The sequence below is a fragment of the Leptosomus discolor genome, chromosome 18 (assembly GCF_034619465.1).
Source record: "Leptosomus discolor isolate bLepDis1 chromosome 18, bLepDis1.hap2, whole genome shotgun sequence".
NCBI classification, from domain to species: domain Eukaryota; kingdom Metazoa; phylum Chordata; class Aves; order Leptosomiformes; family Leptosomidae; genus Leptosomus; species Leptosomus discolor.
This window is the reverse complement of record NC_141408.1, coordinates 15,796,426-15,815,507: the sequence shown is the minus strand read 5'-3', so window position 1 is coordinate 15,815,507 and position 19,082 is coordinate 15,796,426. Positions and strand designations below refer to the sequence as shown.

At 42.1% G+C, this 19,082-nt stretch overlaps 2 protein-coding genes across 2 annotated transcripts in view; one reads left to right on the top strand and one right to left on the bottom strand.

The window, feature by feature from the left end:
* Window positions 1-4,489: 4,489 nt before the first annotated feature.
* Window positions 4,490-9,438, top strand: PIMREG (PICALM interacting mitotic regulator). Its single transcript, XM_086475359.1, has 4 exons — window positions 4,490-4,795; window positions 5,639-5,973; window positions 6,774-6,869; window positions 9,312-9,438. The coding sequence occupies exons 1-4, from the start codon at window positions 4,505-4,507 to the stop codon at window positions 9,436-9,438; spliced, it is 849 nt and encodes a 282-aa protein (XP_086331485.1). The 5' UTR covers window positions 4,490-4,504.
* A 7,848-nt stretch (window positions 9,439-17,286) lies between these two features.
* PITPNM3 (PITPNM family member 3) overlaps window positions 17,287-19,082 on the bottom strand; it is a 106,659-nt gene continuing 104,863 nt past the window's right edge. The window contains exons 18-20 of the mRNA XM_086475081.1: window positions 18,521-18,704; window positions 17,985-18,113; window positions 17,287-17,595 (exon numbers count right to left, since the gene is read on the bottom strand). Of these exons, the coding sequence (XP_086331207.1) occupies window positions 17,287-17,595; window positions 17,985-18,113; window positions 18,521-18,704 (622 nt within the window). The remainder of the gene's footprint in view (window positions 17,596-17,984; window positions 18,114-18,520; window positions 18,705-19,082) is intronic.

Below are 19,082 nucleotides of genomic sequence, written 5' to 3'. Positions count from 1 at the left end.
TAGACCTACCCTGGCGCAGCTTGAGCCCGTTCCCTCTTGTTCTATCATTAATTGCCTGTGAGAAGAGACCAGTACCTACCTCTCTACAATGTCCTCTCAGGTAGTTGCAGCGAGCAATAAGGTCTCCCCTCAGCCTCCTTTTCTTATGACTAAATAGCCCCAGTTCCCTCAGTCTCTCTTCATAAGACTCGTTCTCTAGGCCTTTCACCAGCTTTGTTGCCCTTCTCTGCACTCTCTCCAGCACCTCGATGTCTTTCATATTGAGGTGCCCAAAACTGAACACAGTACTCGAGGTGTGGCCTCACCAATGCTGAGTACGGGGGGACGATCACCTCCCTACTCCTGCTGGCCGCACTACTCCTAATACAAACCAGGTTGCCATTGGCTTTTTTGGCCGCCTGGGCACACTGCTGACTCATATTCAGCCGCTTGTCAATCAGTACCCCCAGGTCCTTTCCTGCCAGACAGCTTTCCAGCCACTCTTCCCCAAGCCTGTAGCATTGCATGGGGTCGTTGTGGCCCAAGTGCAGGAGCCGGCACTTGGCCTTGTTGGAGCTCGTACAGTTGGCCTCGGCCCCGTGATCCAGCCTGTCCAAGCCTCCCTACCCTCAAGCAGATCAACACTCCCACCTAACTTGGTGCTGTCTGCATGAGGCCTTTTACAGATCAGGCTATTAGTTGGCTCTGCGAACAGCCAAAGGGCACGGAAAGATAATGTTTTGTTAGTACCTCCACAGAGAGGCAAAAATTCAGAATGTATTTACTTCCCACCTCTATAGTGCATGTGTCTTATCATATCCACTTGGTAAATCACTCCTTATCTCTTAGGGATGAAACTGGAAAATCACCTAGTGATACTTTCTTATGGTCTACCCCAAAATCAAGGCTTATTGGCTGACAGGACTAGAAGAAGATGCAACTAAAAAGCATGTGATGCCAATTGCCAAACAATCTACCTTTCCTCCTTTGCATGTGCTGTTCTGTTGGCTAACAGAGTTGAAATGGATGGAAACAGAGGCACCATAAGATGGTGAAGAAAACATGCAGTGAAGAAAACCCTGAGAGTCTGTTTACAACTACAAAGGCTCAGGTATTTCTATTTTAATTTTATAAACATGCCTGCTCCTTCCCTTTTGGCCTACAGGTCTTCTGTCACACATTATCCCTCTGCCTGTATGTGCTGTCTCTTCAATTAGTACCACGTCTATTCTTAGGGGTTCCCCATCTGCCCCCTTCCCATCCAAAATACCAATCCAAACCCCCAGGTCTCAAGAGAACTTTTAGAAACAGAGCATGTGGATCTGATTACCACCTGACTCCATCTCTTGTGTTTAGTACCTACTGCCATCTCCCCCCACATCTCCCAAAAGCTCTTTGTTTGCAGAACTGTCAGTCATTCAGAAGGTCTTTAGATGAATGACCCCATTTTGTCTGTCCAGACAAAGATCTGAGCCAAGTCTTAAAAAGCGGTGGCTCAAGCTGCAGTTTTGCTAGTGAGAAGCGCCTGAAACTTTCCCTATGGAGATGGTGGGGGCAGGGGGGAAAGAAGCAGGGCGGAAGAAGAGGCATAACACAGCTGCAACTATCTGGAAGCCGTAAAGCCAATGGGCAGAGGAAAGCAGAACAGCACATAGCTGCAATACGTAGAAATACATGTCTATTAATAAGGGATAGTTACTGAGCTATACTCACCCATGTTATAGTGAGAGAATACAAAGCAGTACAAACACCATCACATGGAACATAGCTCTTACGAACTTACAGAAAATATGTTTATTAGCCAACAGTGAGACTTGAGTGTTATCCTCCAGCATTACTGGGCTGGCTTCCCCATGGCTTGAAGCCAAGTCTTAGCTATGGAGCTGTCTCCAGCAATCAGCTTCGTATTTAACTTGGTGGGGAGAAACAAAACCAAACCTTAGAAAAAACCAAGCTGCTACAGCACTTTCCAGAGCAATTTTTCAGGTAAAAGTGTTAAAAGATAAATGCTTTGTATGTCTTGTTTTCCTCTAGGGTAGTGATAGGATTAAGATTTTCCTGTATTTACCTTGTGAGGCCTAGTTGTTTAAGCTCTTCTGTCTGTAATTTACATCGTTTGTCAGAGATCAGTTAAGATATAGGGAACTTAATCATGTGTTTGTGCCAAGGAAGAACAACGACCTCTGATGTCTGGAAGATATGTAAATGACAGGCACTTGGAAAAACACCCTAGTAAACCATGAGATCAGGGGTTACAAAAAAATTATGTTCCAAGATCATTAGCATATAGTAATGAATTCTAGGAAAGTACTGAATATGTATGGATTAAACTGCTTTGTGAAACTATTGTGGCGGAGCACTCATGGCAGAACGATCCCCAGTGCTGCAATAAAGAATGCCTGCTTAATAACGCTCTGTTGTTACTGAGTTTTCATCTCAGAATCCTTACCCAGCCGCACCTAGCCTCCCAACTCAGCAAGCAGCGTTAGAAAGCAAGGGGGTTTGGAAGCTCCGAATTTTCTAACAGTAGGGTGAAAAACAAAACAAAGCAAACCGACCCCCAGACAAACCACATTCTCTGCACTTGGCCTTCCTTTGCTGCCTGATTTGCTAGAGGACATCCCAGATGGTTTCCAGCATGACACTGGGCAGTTGCACCAGGTGTCTCCTCCAGCAAGAGCTGCAGACACTGGCAGGGAAAAAGCAAACAAACAAAAACCTTCTAAGACGTTAGCTCATAATAATTACCAGAGGTCTCAGCAACCACAGCTTGGATACCCAAGTGGGCAACCCAGCCTCTGGATCCTTTCGCTGTTCCTGCTGACACGGATCTCTAGGCCACAGGTCCTCAAAGGCACCACACCCGCGGTGAGCTGGGGGGGGCGGGCGGGGCAATGCTGCCCTCCTCGGACACGGTCGTCACCAGGGGCCCTGCAGCGCCTGCAGCCGTGACCCACCCCCACCGGCACCTGCCGCCACCCGCCCCCCACCGGCGCGGAGAGGCCAGGCCCACTCTAACCGCCGCTCCTACGGCGAAGTAGCAACAGCTAGCGCGCAGGCGCCGAGCTAAGTAACGGCCGCCGCTCGTGCGAGGGGCGCAGCCAATAGGGGCCGGCCGCGGCAGCGGCACCAATCCAGGGAGCCGGAGTGGGCGGTGCGCCGTTCAAACGCGGCGGCGGAGGCGCAAGGAGGTCGGTCTCGGTCTCGGTCTCGGTCTCGGTCTCGGTCTCGGTCTCGGTCTCGGTCTCGGTCTCGGTCTCGGTCTCCTGCCGCAGCGAGCCGCGTTTCCCGGTCGTGTGAGAGGCCTGAGCCGGCCTCCTGCGGCCTTGCATGGCCGTTCGCGCTTGTGGTTTCGGCCGTCCCTGGCAGGCGAAACAATGGTGCCGGCTGGGCTTGCCCTGTATCGCCGCGTCAGCTCCCGCGGGGCAGGACTGGTTCCGTTAGCCCAGCCGCAGCTGCGTGGGCGGTCCGGGCCTCGGTTGTCCGCAGCGAGCACCGGCAGGGCAGCCGCGAGAGGAAGCCCCAGGGGCACAGTCGTGCTACCGTGACAGGCCTGCCGCTGGTGCCTGGCGTAGATGCTGCATGCCGTGGGCTCCGGATGGGCCGGAGCACCGCGTTGTATTGTGCAATGCCGGTTTGAGAACAGATAAACCTAACCCTGGGACAGTAGCTCCTCCCTTCTGGGCGTTTCTCTTGAGTAATATTTTCTAGCATAAATTAATTAATGCTAGTTAGCAGGGTGTCAAAGGGAAGGAAGCTGGATAAGCTGTGAGTGAGGAAGAGAACTGACTAGCTGCCCAATTACTAGCCTTTCCGTGTTGTCATATGGAGGAATGTGTTAAAGGTGTTAATATCCCCAATGCCTTTAGGATTAAAAGATTTCAATAAGTTTTATTGCTTTCTGACACAAATAAGGACACCTGTGAGAGATGGAGGCAAATTGGGAGATCGGGGTAGTGAGTATTGACAGGTTTTCCTAATATGGTATAATGGTGATAGAGACCTCATAGCTTTTTTTATTAACAGTAATCTGTGATGACGTATTGGTAAAATTAATTCACTCTCAATTCATATTGCTAAAATACATTTGAATTTTAGTTGTTTTTTAGAAGTAGGAGACGAGCAGCTGTGAAAACTTGTCTGGCAGTGGAAGGCTGTTTTGATTAACAAAGGCAAAAATTTGGGATACGAGACCTTAGTCTGAGACACAAACAAGAAATGCAGTTACAGAGCATTCTACCTCACAAGCTTGAGCCTTGCAGCTTACCAGGTTGGATGTCCAGTTCTGGAAATGCAGTATAAGACTTCTTCATGGACATGCACAGACCTAAATACCTGTAGAAATCAATGATGTTCTTCTTCAAGCCTCCACATAAAAATCTGTTCAGCTCTGATTTTATTGTTTCAGGTAAATGTAACTGAATATATTGTGTAACAATTTCCATTTCTCCTTTTTCACACTACTCTGCACCTTGCTCTCATTCTGATTTTTTTAGAAATAAAGCTGACCAAGGACTGGAACAAGATGGTATCTGTGCTCCAAAATGTCAAGGCAACAATGGCCTGGCAGAAACACCAGCTCCTAGCTGACTTCGATGAGAATGAGAGCCCTGTACCTGACAAATTCAAGAGAAGGGCTTCTTTGAGGTCTCTCAACACCATCCGCATGTCTCTAAGGAAGCGAGTACCATTAAAGCAAGTAGAGCTGAATTTTCATAAGACCCCAACTTGGGAAAGTCTGGAAACAAGACAGAAGCACCAAACTCTTCAGAATATTAAAAGAACAGCAAAAAATGCTTTTGGAACAGTGTCCCAGGTACTTTGTCTTTGCATGGAGCATGGATAGAGGTGGTTTTTGTTTTGTTTTGTTTTTTTGCTTCAACTTCAGTACTAATATTTCTGGACTCTGCATAGAATGCTGTACTCTAGAGTCTATCCCACATGCTTGCACACTGTAATGGTTGTCCCATAAGTACCAACTAGTAAGATCTTGACTATCCTTGCTAAAGTATAGACAGGCAAATTATGTACCTGGCAGAACAGGGAGGAAGGTGAAAAGAAGTAGTATGAGACATAGTCTCATCAAAACTTTAATTTTATTACTAAAATAAATGCTTTTCCCCTACTGCATTTCATCATGTACAGCAGAGCAGCCTTCACAAGGAAGAAGGCGGGTAGAGACTGCCATTGCTTACAAGGAATTGTTTCCGAGATATGTGTAGCGCTTGGGATTATTATATTTTTTTTAAACTCATTCTCCTGTAACCATACTATTTATTAGCATGTTCTTCATTACAGTCAATTTAAATTTGGACTGACAAAAACCACTAGACGGAAGCAGGGTAGCAAACTTGAGCTTGCACTTCCCTTTGGTGGAGACCTCTGAATCTAACCGTATCAGTTGTTACGGAGCCTGGGTCTTTCCTGCATAAAAGCAGCAGGAGCTCTGTTCCAATGCCTGCTGAAGTCCTTGACAAATTCCAAGGACGGGGGGAGCGACTCCTCCAATGCAAATGGGTACAGAGGGTTGAGAAGTATTCATGATAGATTAAACCTGGTATGAGAATGAAAGCTAGGGATTCAGCTCAATTCCTTGTCTTTCCTTTTTAGGCTAATTGAGTTCATTTAGTATAACATGTCTGTCTAATGCTTCTTTCAGAAAATACAGCAGTCTTGCCAAAGCCCAGTACACTCAGTGGTGACCTTTCCGGCTGAATCCATCAGCAGAAGCTGTACAACCAGTTCTACCAAGAAAAGAAGTACTACACCTCAAACACCTTGCCATAAGAAGAGTGTTACACCAGCAGCCAGTTCCAAAGGCACCCCAAGATCCAGCAAAAGAGCCTTGCTTGGGCCAACAAAGATGTCAGAACACAGCAAATGGAGGGGTTTTTCATCCTGGCTTGGTAAAGATGCTGTCTCTCTCCGGAGATCAAGAAGAGCAGCAGCACTGAAGAGCCCATATTCATCACCTGCTCTTGCCAGCAAAAAGATGTAAGCTGCATTCTTTTGTACACTTTATTACTGTGATTAGAGTGCCTTGTAAGGTAAAAGGCAAGATAGGAAGGTTGCTATCCTGTTCTCCTGAAAGGGTGTGCTGTTTGAATAGTTAAGAAAGTAGCTACAGGTCCCAGTATAGATAGGGACTGAGCACTGCATAAAGCTGAAACATGAAACTCAATTTTGTGCTGCAACAAGAACTTTTTAAAAGTCACTCTCCTCCTGGGTAAGTTTACACGATGTTTTTCAGCCCCAGTCCCCATCAGACACTAGAGACATACCAGAGTTCTTTGCTGATGCCTTTTTGGTAAAGAAAAATGCTCTCAATGCATTTCACTCCTACTTCGCTCTAACTTTTCCAAAGTTGCTGTTTGTATTGCAAAGATACTGAAATAGCTCTACTTAATGCTGAGCTTTTTATAGAGAGTGGAGATATTCTTGCCTCAAAGATTTAACACAAAGTAGATAAAGGGTTGTGAGCTAGGGAAATACTTCACAATGTACACATATGTTTTTGTTTTGGTCAAAGCCACATGAGAAATGTCAAAGCTAGATGCTGAATCCAAGCCTTGTGAATCTGAACCCAGTGTTTGAATTGGAAAATAGTGTCTTGGGGATGAATAGAGATGTGAAGCAGTTGGTCAGTGGAATTAAGAGCGTGATTGCTACAGCCCTAAACCTCTCCGGGTGAAGTCTGGAGATAATTAGTTGTTACTGCAGGGACAGAGGCTTGGCTACTGTCACCTAGTCAGTCTGTCATGTTTGATCTTTAGTAATGACTGTTCTATTTGCAGAGAGTTTGACTGCGAGTTGGAGCTGGTCTCCTCGGGGATTTGCCAGTTGAAGCGTATCTCCCAGGCATTTGACGATGCCATTGTGCAAGAGGAGAGGTAAATACCACTAACTCTCCCTTAACTTTTAGCAACAGGTTACATCCCACTCGGACATTATCAATTGCAGGCTAAATGATCCTTGGAACTCAGGATGAGGAACAGCTGCAGAACTTTATCAGCTGTAATGTAGCAGAGCCTGTCTGTCTTCAAGAAATCCACAGTTGGACTTGGCAGCTTCTAAAACCTGTTAAATGCTCTCATTTTCAGTTTCTTACTGTGGAAGTCAGTTGTTTTTTTTTCCCCAGCAAGAGCCTACCTTTGACCTTGTGTGACAGCAGTACCTCCCTGCCTCTGTCTAAAAGAGGTGCCAATCCAGGCTGGGGGATGGGGTGGAAAATCCCATTGCACTGACACTGTCTTTGCACATTTATAACAAAATCCTTTTATTAGGTAGTATTATGTTAACAAATAGTCCATGGTACCTATAACTCAAAAATTCAGAGGATGCTGAAGCCCCTTGTACAACACCTTTGTTATTCCATGAGGCGGTAGGCTCCTGTGTTTGTAAAGGTTATGTCATTTCGAATTAGCCATAGTAAGACAGTAAAAACTAAAAATCAGAAGTCTCGTCACAGGGCAATTCCCTAAACCTCCTCCTCTCTTAGAACACTTGACAATTCTATGTCAAGCATTCGATAATTAAATGTCATGCACCTAAGGTCCTCTGGAGAGGGCTTAGCGTTAAGTACTCTTATCTACCAAGAGGTAAGGGCTTAAAATCCTATATAATTCCAGAAATTCAATTTTTACCAATGAGACCATTTCTAGGTAACTATAGGTTAAATCTTATATTAAGCTAATGATCACATCCATTGAAAGTTCACTAAATCTCACTCCTAATATTCTCCCATCTGTTAGTGATATGACAGTTTCTCTCATTCGTAACTGAAGATAGTATCAACCAGGTAAAGTAGTTGTTCACTTATGTTGTCTATACCTGCATGCATCTGTGAGGAGAAAACCTGCTGTTTGGAGAGAGAAAGGCTTATCAACTCGTACTTCTTTAAAGTATTATTATGCAGAACCACAGGGTTCTTCCCTCGTATTCACTGTGGCTGTCTCTGCTACAGCAGATCGTTGTGCAGTTGTAAAAGTTCACCTCTACATTGTGGATTAGTGAAACCTTGTGGGTTCGCAATGAACTCTAAGTTGGGCTTCTATGCAAACAGCAGTTTTTCTCACCCCAGACCAGAAAACTACTGGTACTAATGTCTTTGTTGCTCGACTTCAGTTCTCACTGATTACTAATGAAGATCACAAAGCATGACAGAACAAACTATTACCATGAGCTGTCTAATTCTACAGCCTTTCTCTTCCATCCCTAGCACTGCCTTAGCAGTTAAGACGATGCTATCACAGTAATAGCAGTTGATACCTGTATTGCTGGCATTTTTAAACACAGCCATTGCACCTAAATACAAGGGAACAGGAATTCTTTGCAGTAAGTTTCTAAACATTGGAACAATTTGCCCAGAGAGGTGGTGGAGGCCCCATCCCTGGAGACGAATATTCAAGATCAGGCTTGATGGGGCTCTGGGCAACCTCCTCTAGCTAAAGATGTCCCTGCTCACTGCAGGGGTGGGTAGACTAGATGACCTTTGGGGGTCCCTTCTAGGCCAATGCATTCTATGAAATATCACTTCTAGTGTCAATTCATTGAACCATTACCAGGTAAATGCCTTTATTACCGTCAATGAGATCGCCATTGTGACATTAATATCTTCACCCACTATGCTGGAAGTGTTCCTTTCGTTAAAGGGAAAGTTACATCCTGACTACTATGTCCTATTTTAGCAACAGAGAGAGGTGTAAGATGTTGATTGCTGTAACTTTTTAGGAAAAATGAGAGCAGTTTCAAATGCTCGACTGAAGCTCTAAACAGGGATGTGTACTACTTCCACTAAGCAATTTGGTCCAGTTCTCCTGCATGTTTAAATGCATACAGTGTGCTCTGTCACTGTCTGGTTGGTAGGTTGCCTGCTGGAATAACTGTAAAATAAACTGTTTTGGAGGCATCCTTACAGTCTTGCATATGACTTTCTGTTCTGGTATTCAATTGCCATGAGTTCTAGGGTTATGGCTCCCTTTTCATTTTTTCCATGATGAAACAAAACTTGATCTCAAACTGTGTACAGTTGCCAGCTCCGTGTATTGGTCTAATGTTTTTCTTCTTAATAAATTAGATTGTATCACAAGAAATGCTCCTGTTGCTAGTTAAAGTATTGCCGTACTTAATTGGTGTACTGCCATTGAGGGTTACTGAAGGTAACAAAGTTATTTTCTTGCTAGTGTTTAGAACTGTTACACAGTGAAAGTGTAACTGCCCCAGACCTCTTTCTTGCTCCCATCTAACAGTTTTCCAGTAATTTGCGTGACAACCACTTAATTAACCCTACTGACTGTCATGCTGCTAATGGCAGTCGTCTTGTTCTTCTGCAGGCAATGTGCAATATCAAACTACTACTATCTAATGGCACAAAACTTACAGTCTGCACATCGATCTCAGAAACTTTCTCGAGCTATCGGAAGGCGAGCAAAGAACCTCCATCGAGTACCTGGTACCTAGACAGAGGTGGCAAAAACTGTTGTCAGCTTGTGAGCATATATAAAGGAGAGCTCTGTAGCACTTGAAAGGGTGCACTCTATACACTGAGCAAGCCGTTACATTTTATAATCTTTCCTGACAAAGCAGCTCAGGACTTCCATTCCCTTGCTTTCTCTTTTCAAGTGAATAGGAGAATCAAAATTGTACCACAGTGTATTATCTCCTGCTGAGACGAGGGACCGTCTTGAATGTGACTTTCATAAGGCAGTAAGTACTTTGAAGCTTGTGTTGAACTGACCAGTACGAATGGCCAGAGCAAGGGCCAGACTCATGAAGGGTGATCATAGGTAATAGTAGTATTTAGACTGGTATTCAGTTGCCACAAGGTTTAGTATGCGTACTTTGCATACTAAAAGCACTGGTCCATTATAGTCAGAGCCTAACAATTTTTTTTTGTGTATGAACAAACCAAAAGTTAAGCATTGTGTTTAACTGGAAGTTAATGAAACAGTAGTGGCTTGTTTGCAGTCTGATCACAACTGCCATTCCAAGCAACAGGTTTCTCTGGAGTCACACCACAAAAGAGGAGCCACATTAGGATTCCAATTCATAGCCTTAAGGATTGCTATTAATTAGCCTAATTAATCCTATCTTAAGTAGTTAGGTTCCAGACAAGTAAGAGCAACTTTATGTCACTTCTTGCTGCTGCTTTAAATAGCATCTTGGCAGTAGAGTTAAACACTGCTTTTGTACTACACTGTCTGTCTTCTAGATATACACAGAAATTGGTTACTACTATTAATGTAACCTCATACAACTACTGTTGCTAGCCAGTATTACAGCACAGGTATTTTATTTGATGAAGTATATACCAAGCGTTTGATGTCTGTATTTTGCTTCTAATTAGTTTAAAAAAAAAAAAGCGACACCCATTCGACAAGCCTTTTTGGGTAGGTGATTCATTTGATATGGCTGAACTTTGATAAATTAAAGCAAAGATTTCTCAAGCTTCTAGAATTCAACACCAGGGCTGTTTTCCACAGTAGCAGCTTTGAGCAGGCTTCTGAGATTACATTCACTCTAAGATGAAACTTCAAACAAAAGATTAATTTGTGAAACTTTGGTCTACTTGCTGATTTTTAAGATTTAATTTAGTAAAACAACTATTAAAATTTTAATGGTATTAAGTATAAATATGGGAAGTAGTAATGTTCAATCCTGACTCATGTGTAAGTATGGATTTTTAAACTCGCTCCTGATTTTTCTTGTCAAACTAGGCTGTTTTAAAATACTGAAACAGTTGTTAATGAGGCCTGGAAACATGAGAACAACTCTGCCTTCCAGATGACTGAGAGAGCTTTAGCTTGTGTTATTTCTTGATGTAGTTTTTGTGTGTGTGTGTGTTTTGTGTTGTGGTTTTGTTTGTCATTGGGTTTTTTTTTACCACCCTTCTATATAGAACAGTAGCTTGAAGTTATTCTTTGCATGTACTGAAACTACTTCTATAAAGCTTTCACAAAGATGGTGTCTCATTATTGAAATATTCTTTTATATGACTTTTCAAAAGGAAGGATGAGGGTTGGAGAAAAGTTTGCCTCTAAGTATTATTTCAGATAGTCAAATGTTTTACACAGCCTCTACCTAGTTTCCACCGGCTACTAGGACACGGACAATGATGATCTAATACTCCCCACATCACTGGTAACAAATCAGTGACACTGTTTGCTTAAAGGCAAGGAAGGTTTTTATTTAAGTGAATAATCTGTTGTAAGATTTTAAAAACCAGCTCACATCAAAATCTATACCAGTTGTAGAAATCTTACTCCTTATTTCATATTAAGAAATTAATTATTATACATTTTTGAATCTTTACAAGGCATCCATAAGAAATATAAACATTTGTCACCAGATAGAACCTTCACTGACAAACACTATTTAAAAGTATGCACTTAACAAAACTATAGACTGAAAGAACATGTACAATTTCAAGTTTCCTTGTATGAATTCAGTTGTAAGTGGACCGCCCCCTTCCCTCCCCCACAAATAGAAAAATAAGTTATGCAGAAGGCTTGGGGTTCTGTGAGAGGACTGCCATTCTGGGCCCTACACCAGTCCTCCCAGAATAACCTTATCTTTAAAGCCTGCAATCTGTAAATTATGTTTCAACATTGCAATCTCTGGTATGCTATCTCTCAGCACATCACAGTAAACGTGCCCCTCTCTCTCTTCCCCCTCCCAAGTTCTGTACATCCTTACAAGTGAGAAGTGAACTGTCAAATTTGTTAAATGTTTCCCTGTCCCCCACGATTATATCCAGTTTCAAAGGTAGCTTTTTGAGATAAATACAAATAGAGGGTAAGCTGCAATCCCCTTGCCTTGGGCTTGAACTAAAAATGAGGAAAGAGGAAACACCGACACCTGACTTCAGAGTACGTGGCACAGGTTTCTAACTGTTCCAGGCCATTTCTTATTTCTGAAGAAAAACCCCTCTTTTCATACCAAAAAATGTGTTGTTACCTCCATTTTTATGGGGGACTGAATTTACTATCAGCTGTAGGAACCTGTATTTACACTTGAGTGTTTAAACATCATGGAAGTCAAATCACTTTGTTAAACATACAATTTCTGCTGAAGCTATGAACCTGGACCATGAGGAATCATTGCCCTTAGAGAAGCTGAGGAGGTAAGTTGGAAAGTTTTGTGTTTATGGGAATTCTATCCTGCAGCAGCTCCAGATGAGGATGGAAAGTGCCACTTTCTCCCCTGCATGCCTGAAATGAATGATTCAAGGCAGAAATCTTGAGTTCAGATTCCACATTTCAAGCTCTAATCAGAAAAATAATGTCATTGCAGTGTACAATCTTTTCTTCTCTCCATTATTAAGCCAATGAGGTGCCTGCCCATACTCCAATCATGTAGTACTTTTATGATGTACTCACCTTTCTGTGGTTTAGATGCAAGAGGGGGAAAAAACCTGGGGAAAATCCTGTTTGTTCAGTAACAGTTGTTGCACTTACAAAACCTATTAATTTCAAGTATTATTTAAAATGCTTATAAACAAAGTTTTCTGCAAATTTAAGACAAAACAATATAGAAAGAGGGGGAAAAAATTATTTTTTTCCTTTCTAAATTTATTCTGTGAATTACTTGATGACACTATAGATCTAAGTGTTGGGGATTTGCTTAAATACACATCGGTAGTGCCCTGGCCTAAAGACTGCAATGTATAAATGGGACAACTTGTTCACTAATAATGGCAAACAAAAGCTATTTTGCAGCTTCCAGATAAAGTATCACTGTTCTGCTTATTTTAATAGTAGATTAAGGTGTATCTTTTTTTCCTCTAGTTTACTGATAGTTCCACTTCTACATAACCAGTGAAAGTTTCAACTCTGATTAGAAGTGACTTCCCTAGGGACTAGAAGAACAGGTGAAGTAATCTGTAGGAATTAAGACTCTATTTTCATGTAAACAAATCAAAATGGCAGCTCTCATGAACCCCAGTGAAGAAGAGTTATCAATGTCATGTCATTTTTACACGTAACAAAATTTTATGCTGAATAGATATAAACCATGCCACAAAACTAAACAGGAGTACTTTAGTCAAGCAAGAATCTGTTCCAAGAGCACTACTGTATGCAAACACTTTAAAAAAAAAAAAACCACCAAACTACTCAAAATAAGCAGAATTGGATCAACATCACTATTCAGGTCTGTGGAATATTCTGCACTCTTTATACAGTATCTCTTTTCAAACTTACCTAACTAGACAACAAAATTGAATAAACAGCCATTGTGTTGGTTTTTTTTTTTAAAGTATATTGGTTACAGATTTGCTGTGAAAGCAGAACCAAGACTTCACTTAAGGCAACTTCCAGTAGCTACACACACACACACACACACACACACCACAGTTGTGAAGATGTATTTTTCACAATATCTCAGATAAGTCTACCACTGCTATTAATCACAGCCATTTTTTTTACAGTAATTTAAAACTGGATCCACATCAATAGGGCAAAGAAGTAAATGCTTCCAACTGTGGCCTACTTCGCACTGGTTTGTACCACTGCCTTAGCACTCACTGGAATAATGATTTTGTTTTTACAGTCTCACTTATGTTTCCGCCATTCAGCAGATTAGAAGAATGTGCTTTTCTGTAACAGACTGGAGGCACTAAAGGTGCTGAAACTACTGATGAGCCCAACCTGTGTTCCTTGGGCACCCACTATTCCTGCCTGACTTCTCTGCCCCTTTCCCTTCTGAGTATGCTTTAACACTTCCATAACCCATGAAGTTTAAGTGCGGACTGCATGGGGAGTGCAGCAAGGCGGACTTGCAGTCAGAGAATAAGATCAGTGTAGCATCAAGCTTATCCTCAGCACATGGCCTGCTTAGGAGGACTGAAAATCCTTCCGTGAAAGTACAACTAAAAGAAATCCAGTTGCAAGCTGAATGCCCATGAACTGCTGCATGCAGCTTCATGCTGCATGAAGTGTATAACTACAATCCTGAGCAGCAAGAAACATTTTAAGAGAAAACACAATTGAAAAATTATGCTATAAAACTAGCGATTCATCAGGCAAACCTCAGGGATTGCCCCAATCATAAGATGGGGGGTTGGGGGCTGGGAAAGCTAGTGGTTCAACGTGCAGGATGTTACCTGCCATTGCCATAGAGTGTGTGTTGAAATGCCAGCCTAGTTGCAGGATGTCTAAAATCACAGTAATTTTGTTCATACTCTTGGCTCCAACAGAAGTTCTTTTACTATTTTAGTGGCAACTGGCTAGGGCTTTCAACACAAATGCATCTGGTATCTGATGTTTCAGAAGATCAGCTCCTAATTAACATGAAGCTTTAACCTCCAAGCCAATGCCTGTATCGATGTTTGCCAAAGTGCTCAGGAGACAGACCATTCTATCGCTATGCAATAAGTAGTGTTGGAATTATGCCAAGGCTGCATGAGCTCTCATATATTGTAGGAAAAGATGTTAGGGGAAATATTTTCAGCTTGATTTCAATATCATGTATAGAAACTTTGAAATTGTTACCACTCTAAATCATGCACACGCACACGGATCTGTTTTACTACTATTAGCTCATAATATTCTCAAGTGAAGCCAGCACACTGACTACTGTAAAGATGACCCAGTTATTAACAGAACTAAAAAAAAAAAAAAATAAAAAAATAAAAAAAAAAAATCAGAGTTTTCATGAGGTTACCTTGCAAAAATGGCAGTGTCTGCAAAAGTAAAAGACAGACCTTAACCACCTAGGAGCTTTCTCTCTCTAACCTTGTGCTCAGACACTAGTTCCTGTAATACCATCACAGAATTATACATAGATCCCTCTTTTGAAAGGAAATATGTATTTTTACTACAGCAGCTTAAAATGAAAAATAGATTTTGGAGGCTCTTGGATGATGGAGGTAGATGGCTAAAGAAACATCAGCGTTGAACTTTGCAGTAGAAACTGTGATTACTGTCAGGAGACATGCCACACAACACCCAGTGATTAAAAAGAACTTTGCGCTCAGTCACTGTTGCTTTTAGGGCCCCTCAGCAAATTTAAAATTGGCCTAGAGCTCCTCCTTCACAAGTCTTGGATTCCTATGCCTATTTAAAACTAAGAAGCAGGAGCATGCTAACTGTGAACTGACCGGAGGGATATTGAGTCTGGTGTACCTGTGCAATCTCCTCCTAGCTGCAGAGGACAAGAGAAGAAACGGACTATGTGTTTAGAATTAATACACGCAGTGAGCAAAGACAGGACACAGAATAATTCCTCCAAGTTTGTGGGTTAAAAAACTAGGTGTGATACTACTAGGAAAGCATCTGTAAACCTGAAGACTGCTTCAATGTAGTTTGTGGGTATCTTCCATTTAGCTTTTGTATCTGGCCGACTTGGCAACAGAGCATAAAAACCCAACCCAGCCCCCCCATAAGGCAGGTAGTCACCCGTGCCAATCAAATGTGAGCTACCAAACTTTTAATATCTTTTCTAAGTTTTCAGCAGATTACCCCTTCCCTTAGAGGATGCACTACAAAGAACAAATTACTGATCTGTCAGAGCTCTTTCAGGAAGTTTGAAATAGGTAACTGACAATCTTGCAAAATAATGTCTAAAAAAATAAATCAAAGATCTCCATTTATAAGCTACTTTGTGGCCTTTTAAGGCAAAAGCCACACTACTATGCGCTTCAAAAAGCACACTGAGACTTTTGGGTGAATAGGGAGTATAGACTTAGGTTTACTTCTGCACTGTCTTAAGTTTTCCATTGCATTTCTGGTTTCCTTACATGCCAACTTTCAAAATCATTAACAGACTCATTGAGAGGCTGTTTCTGGTCTAGCTACAGACTAGGAAAATCTGAGAGTAAGGGGCAGGGGGCCAGGGCAGGGAAGGCACATCACCCTCTCCACCCAAACTCCCTGAAATTAAAAACAAACAACCAACCAAACCAACCTGAAAAATAAATCTCCTATTGACTTCAAGCTTTCTCAGTGTCAATAGTCTGGTTTTAACATTTAAAGAAAAGGTGGTTTATGTGCACTTGTAACTTCATTGCACGTTTTAAAACATGCTTCAGTTCAGTCATGAAAGTTCTCTTGGTGAATGTAGTGCAGTGCAATTACCTGCACGAAGAATCTGCAAGCTGCTGCTATGTTAAACTAACTACAACACTTTAGAAATATTACCACCCAGGGAAAATTTCACACATTTTGCTTCTGGTAAGTTCACTGAGAGATCAGAGAGAAATTTAAATCAGTAGGAAAACGTCTGTTTGGTACTTGTAATTTGGCATGTCCATTCCTTGAAGCTCAAATGCTGTAATTCTGAATGCTACAGACTGTCTTACAGCAGCTACTATAAAGCATTAGAAGGTAAACAATTTACCCATAGGAGTGCCATTACTTTTTTCCTCCTCCAGTGTAAAGAGTCTAGTTAGAATAATGAAAAAAGTGATTACTTGGAAGTCTGCAGATCCGTTAGTAAAAGGGCGCCCTTTAGCTTACCATCGCAGGATCTGTCTCTTGGACTGAGCTGGTCAGAGCCATCTCCTTACTCAGAGTAGTCCACACATTTTGCACAGTCACCAAGTTCCACAAAACAACGTGATCTTTGTACACTTGCACATTACTTTGTATACAGTAACACTAACTGCTTCAAACTGTGGCAGACACATTTATTTCTAACATGAAGTTTTTATGATTTGGTTCATAAGTGGAGTTCTCCCACTTACTTGATGTCCAGCACCTCACACAAACACAAGTGCCCATGCTGGGGTCTGTTGACCAACACTGTAAGCTGAAAGGAAATCTTGGGTTTAAGGCACCCAAAAAGCATCTTGCTGTAGAAATCCCGATCACCCATTATTGTAGTTCCCACCTCTGCTTCCCTTGCAAGTGTAGATCACTTTATCAAAAGTGAAGACAGATACAACTATTTAATGTTTAAAGTGTAAACTTTCTCTGTAACCTATGGGACCTACTGTTCATACTCTTTTGGGTGCAGCTAGTTAGCTGGTATCACAGTCCTTCTGAGTAAAATCAGCCTGTTACAGCTTTTTCTCTTATTGCACATTTTATTATATCTGTTGCAAAAAACAACCAAAGGTATTTCCTGTTGCTTTGATGTTGTAAGCACTTGCCATAGTCTTAGATTGTTTTAAAATTTCCCAATAAACACGTCAAGAGGAACAGACTAGAAGTTCCCCAGTCGGTGTAAGAAGGCAGATTCCAGAGCAGGGAAGACTCCGAGGTACAGGTTCCCCTCTACATCTCTTAGTTTGAAGCTGCCTAAATACTATCTTTGAGGCATGCCTACAAGTTTAATGGAGTGCACCCAAGATCTATATTCCCAAGTTGCCTAGGGGACAGACTCAAATTTGTGAACTCCACCTCGAACCCAAGCAATGGAAGGCAAATGCCTGTCATGATCTTTGTCTGATTCGGGCTGGCTCTGGGCACGCTCTGGCTTGGGGTTCGAAGAAGGTGGGTCAGGTTGCTGCACAGACATAGTCCTGCGGAGATGGTTTCTCTTGCGCAAAAACTCAGGTTGGGAGTGGAGGCCAAAGCTGCCTTTTCTCAAGATCATCCGAGAGTTGTTCTTTTTGGGTCGTGAATGGAGACTGAACTCCAGCGAGGCCAAGTGGGCTGCATAACCTTCGCTGAGGAACTGAAATAGGAAGGAAAGAAAGGGAATGACAGATTACTGCTTCCTTGGCCTATGAGCTCCCTGAGGAATTAAGTTCCTATCTTTGGCATCCCAGTTAGATACCTCCAGAGTACCAACACTCCTCTCCCCTCGCTTTTTTTTTTTTCCCAGTGATCTGTTCCATTTTGTCATTCAGCAACATGCAATGCATGCACTTGCAGATACAACCTATGACCACTTGATTCTCTGCCAGAAAATGCCTCATCTGAAACCAAAACTGACTTTCTTTCTCTGAAACGTTGTCTCTGCTCTCTGTCTTTTGTGTGTGTGTGTTTGCACACGCACTCGCACACACACACATTTCCTCGTTTCCCCTAGGACTTCCTGATTGAATAGCAAGAGTTACTTACTTGACACTGCGCCTGGTATTTCTTTGTTGATCGTCCAACTATGTAGATCTGGGATGGCGACAGAGCCAAGACATTGTACACAGAAATATCCTTCATGGAACCGTATGCAGCACAGATTTTGATGTGGCACTGAAACAAACATTACTTCCAAAGTGAATGCTTTATTCATGCACTACAAGGATGGCACTTGTTGTACGATGAAGCAGCAGATGAGTTCATTGTTAACAACTTCATTTGGTAAAGCACAGAAAGCTAAACCTATCTGTCTGTGTGCCAGCAAGAACTGCATATATTCACACAGGAAAGAACAAGCAATTCATTTACTTATTTGTCATGCCAAGAGGTCCCTTTGGATGTTTTATCGGCCTTCCTTGCTCTTTAAAAAGTGAGAAAAGAAACAATGGCAAAAATGGAATGGTAAAAAGATTTTGTGATGGCCAGTGAGACTTACTGTTCAAAAGGAAGGGAGATCTCTAACTTCACTGAATGACATTCTCTGGAAAAAGGTTTTAAGGCTATAAACAGGTTTCTAGTACCTCTTGCATGAGATTTCGGAGAAAAATGGTCTTTTGTCGCAGTGGGTCATGAACAAGTCCATCTGAGAAGAAGATCATCCCTTGTGGGAAGTTGTGTTGAGACAACCATGAAACCACACGCTGTTTTTGCATATCTGGACGGCCAGTAATATAGATGATCAGATATCCCAGATCCTGCCAATGCCTGTCAGAAACAGCAGGTTATGTAGGTGTAGAAAGAGAAACAATGCCCAAGGTCTGGTCAGCATTTCTTTGCTCAGCACAGACTCAGTTAAAAGTCAGACGTTATCCTTCAACAAGTGGAAAGCAGCACTCCTAAGTCTCTGCTCCTATTGAGAAATTAAGTAATAACATCTACAACCTGCGGGAGATGAGGGGAAGCAAGAGAGATTCTTATACAATATGTTACATAAAATACAAGGGCTATTTAAAAATGTATTTAGAATAGACCTTGTTACACATCAAGTCCTGCTACCTTCGAAACCTTTAATGAGATTTCCTGCCATTTCAGCTGTAAGGAGTGGAAACCCTTGAAAACTGACACCCCTCCATTCCCATGCAA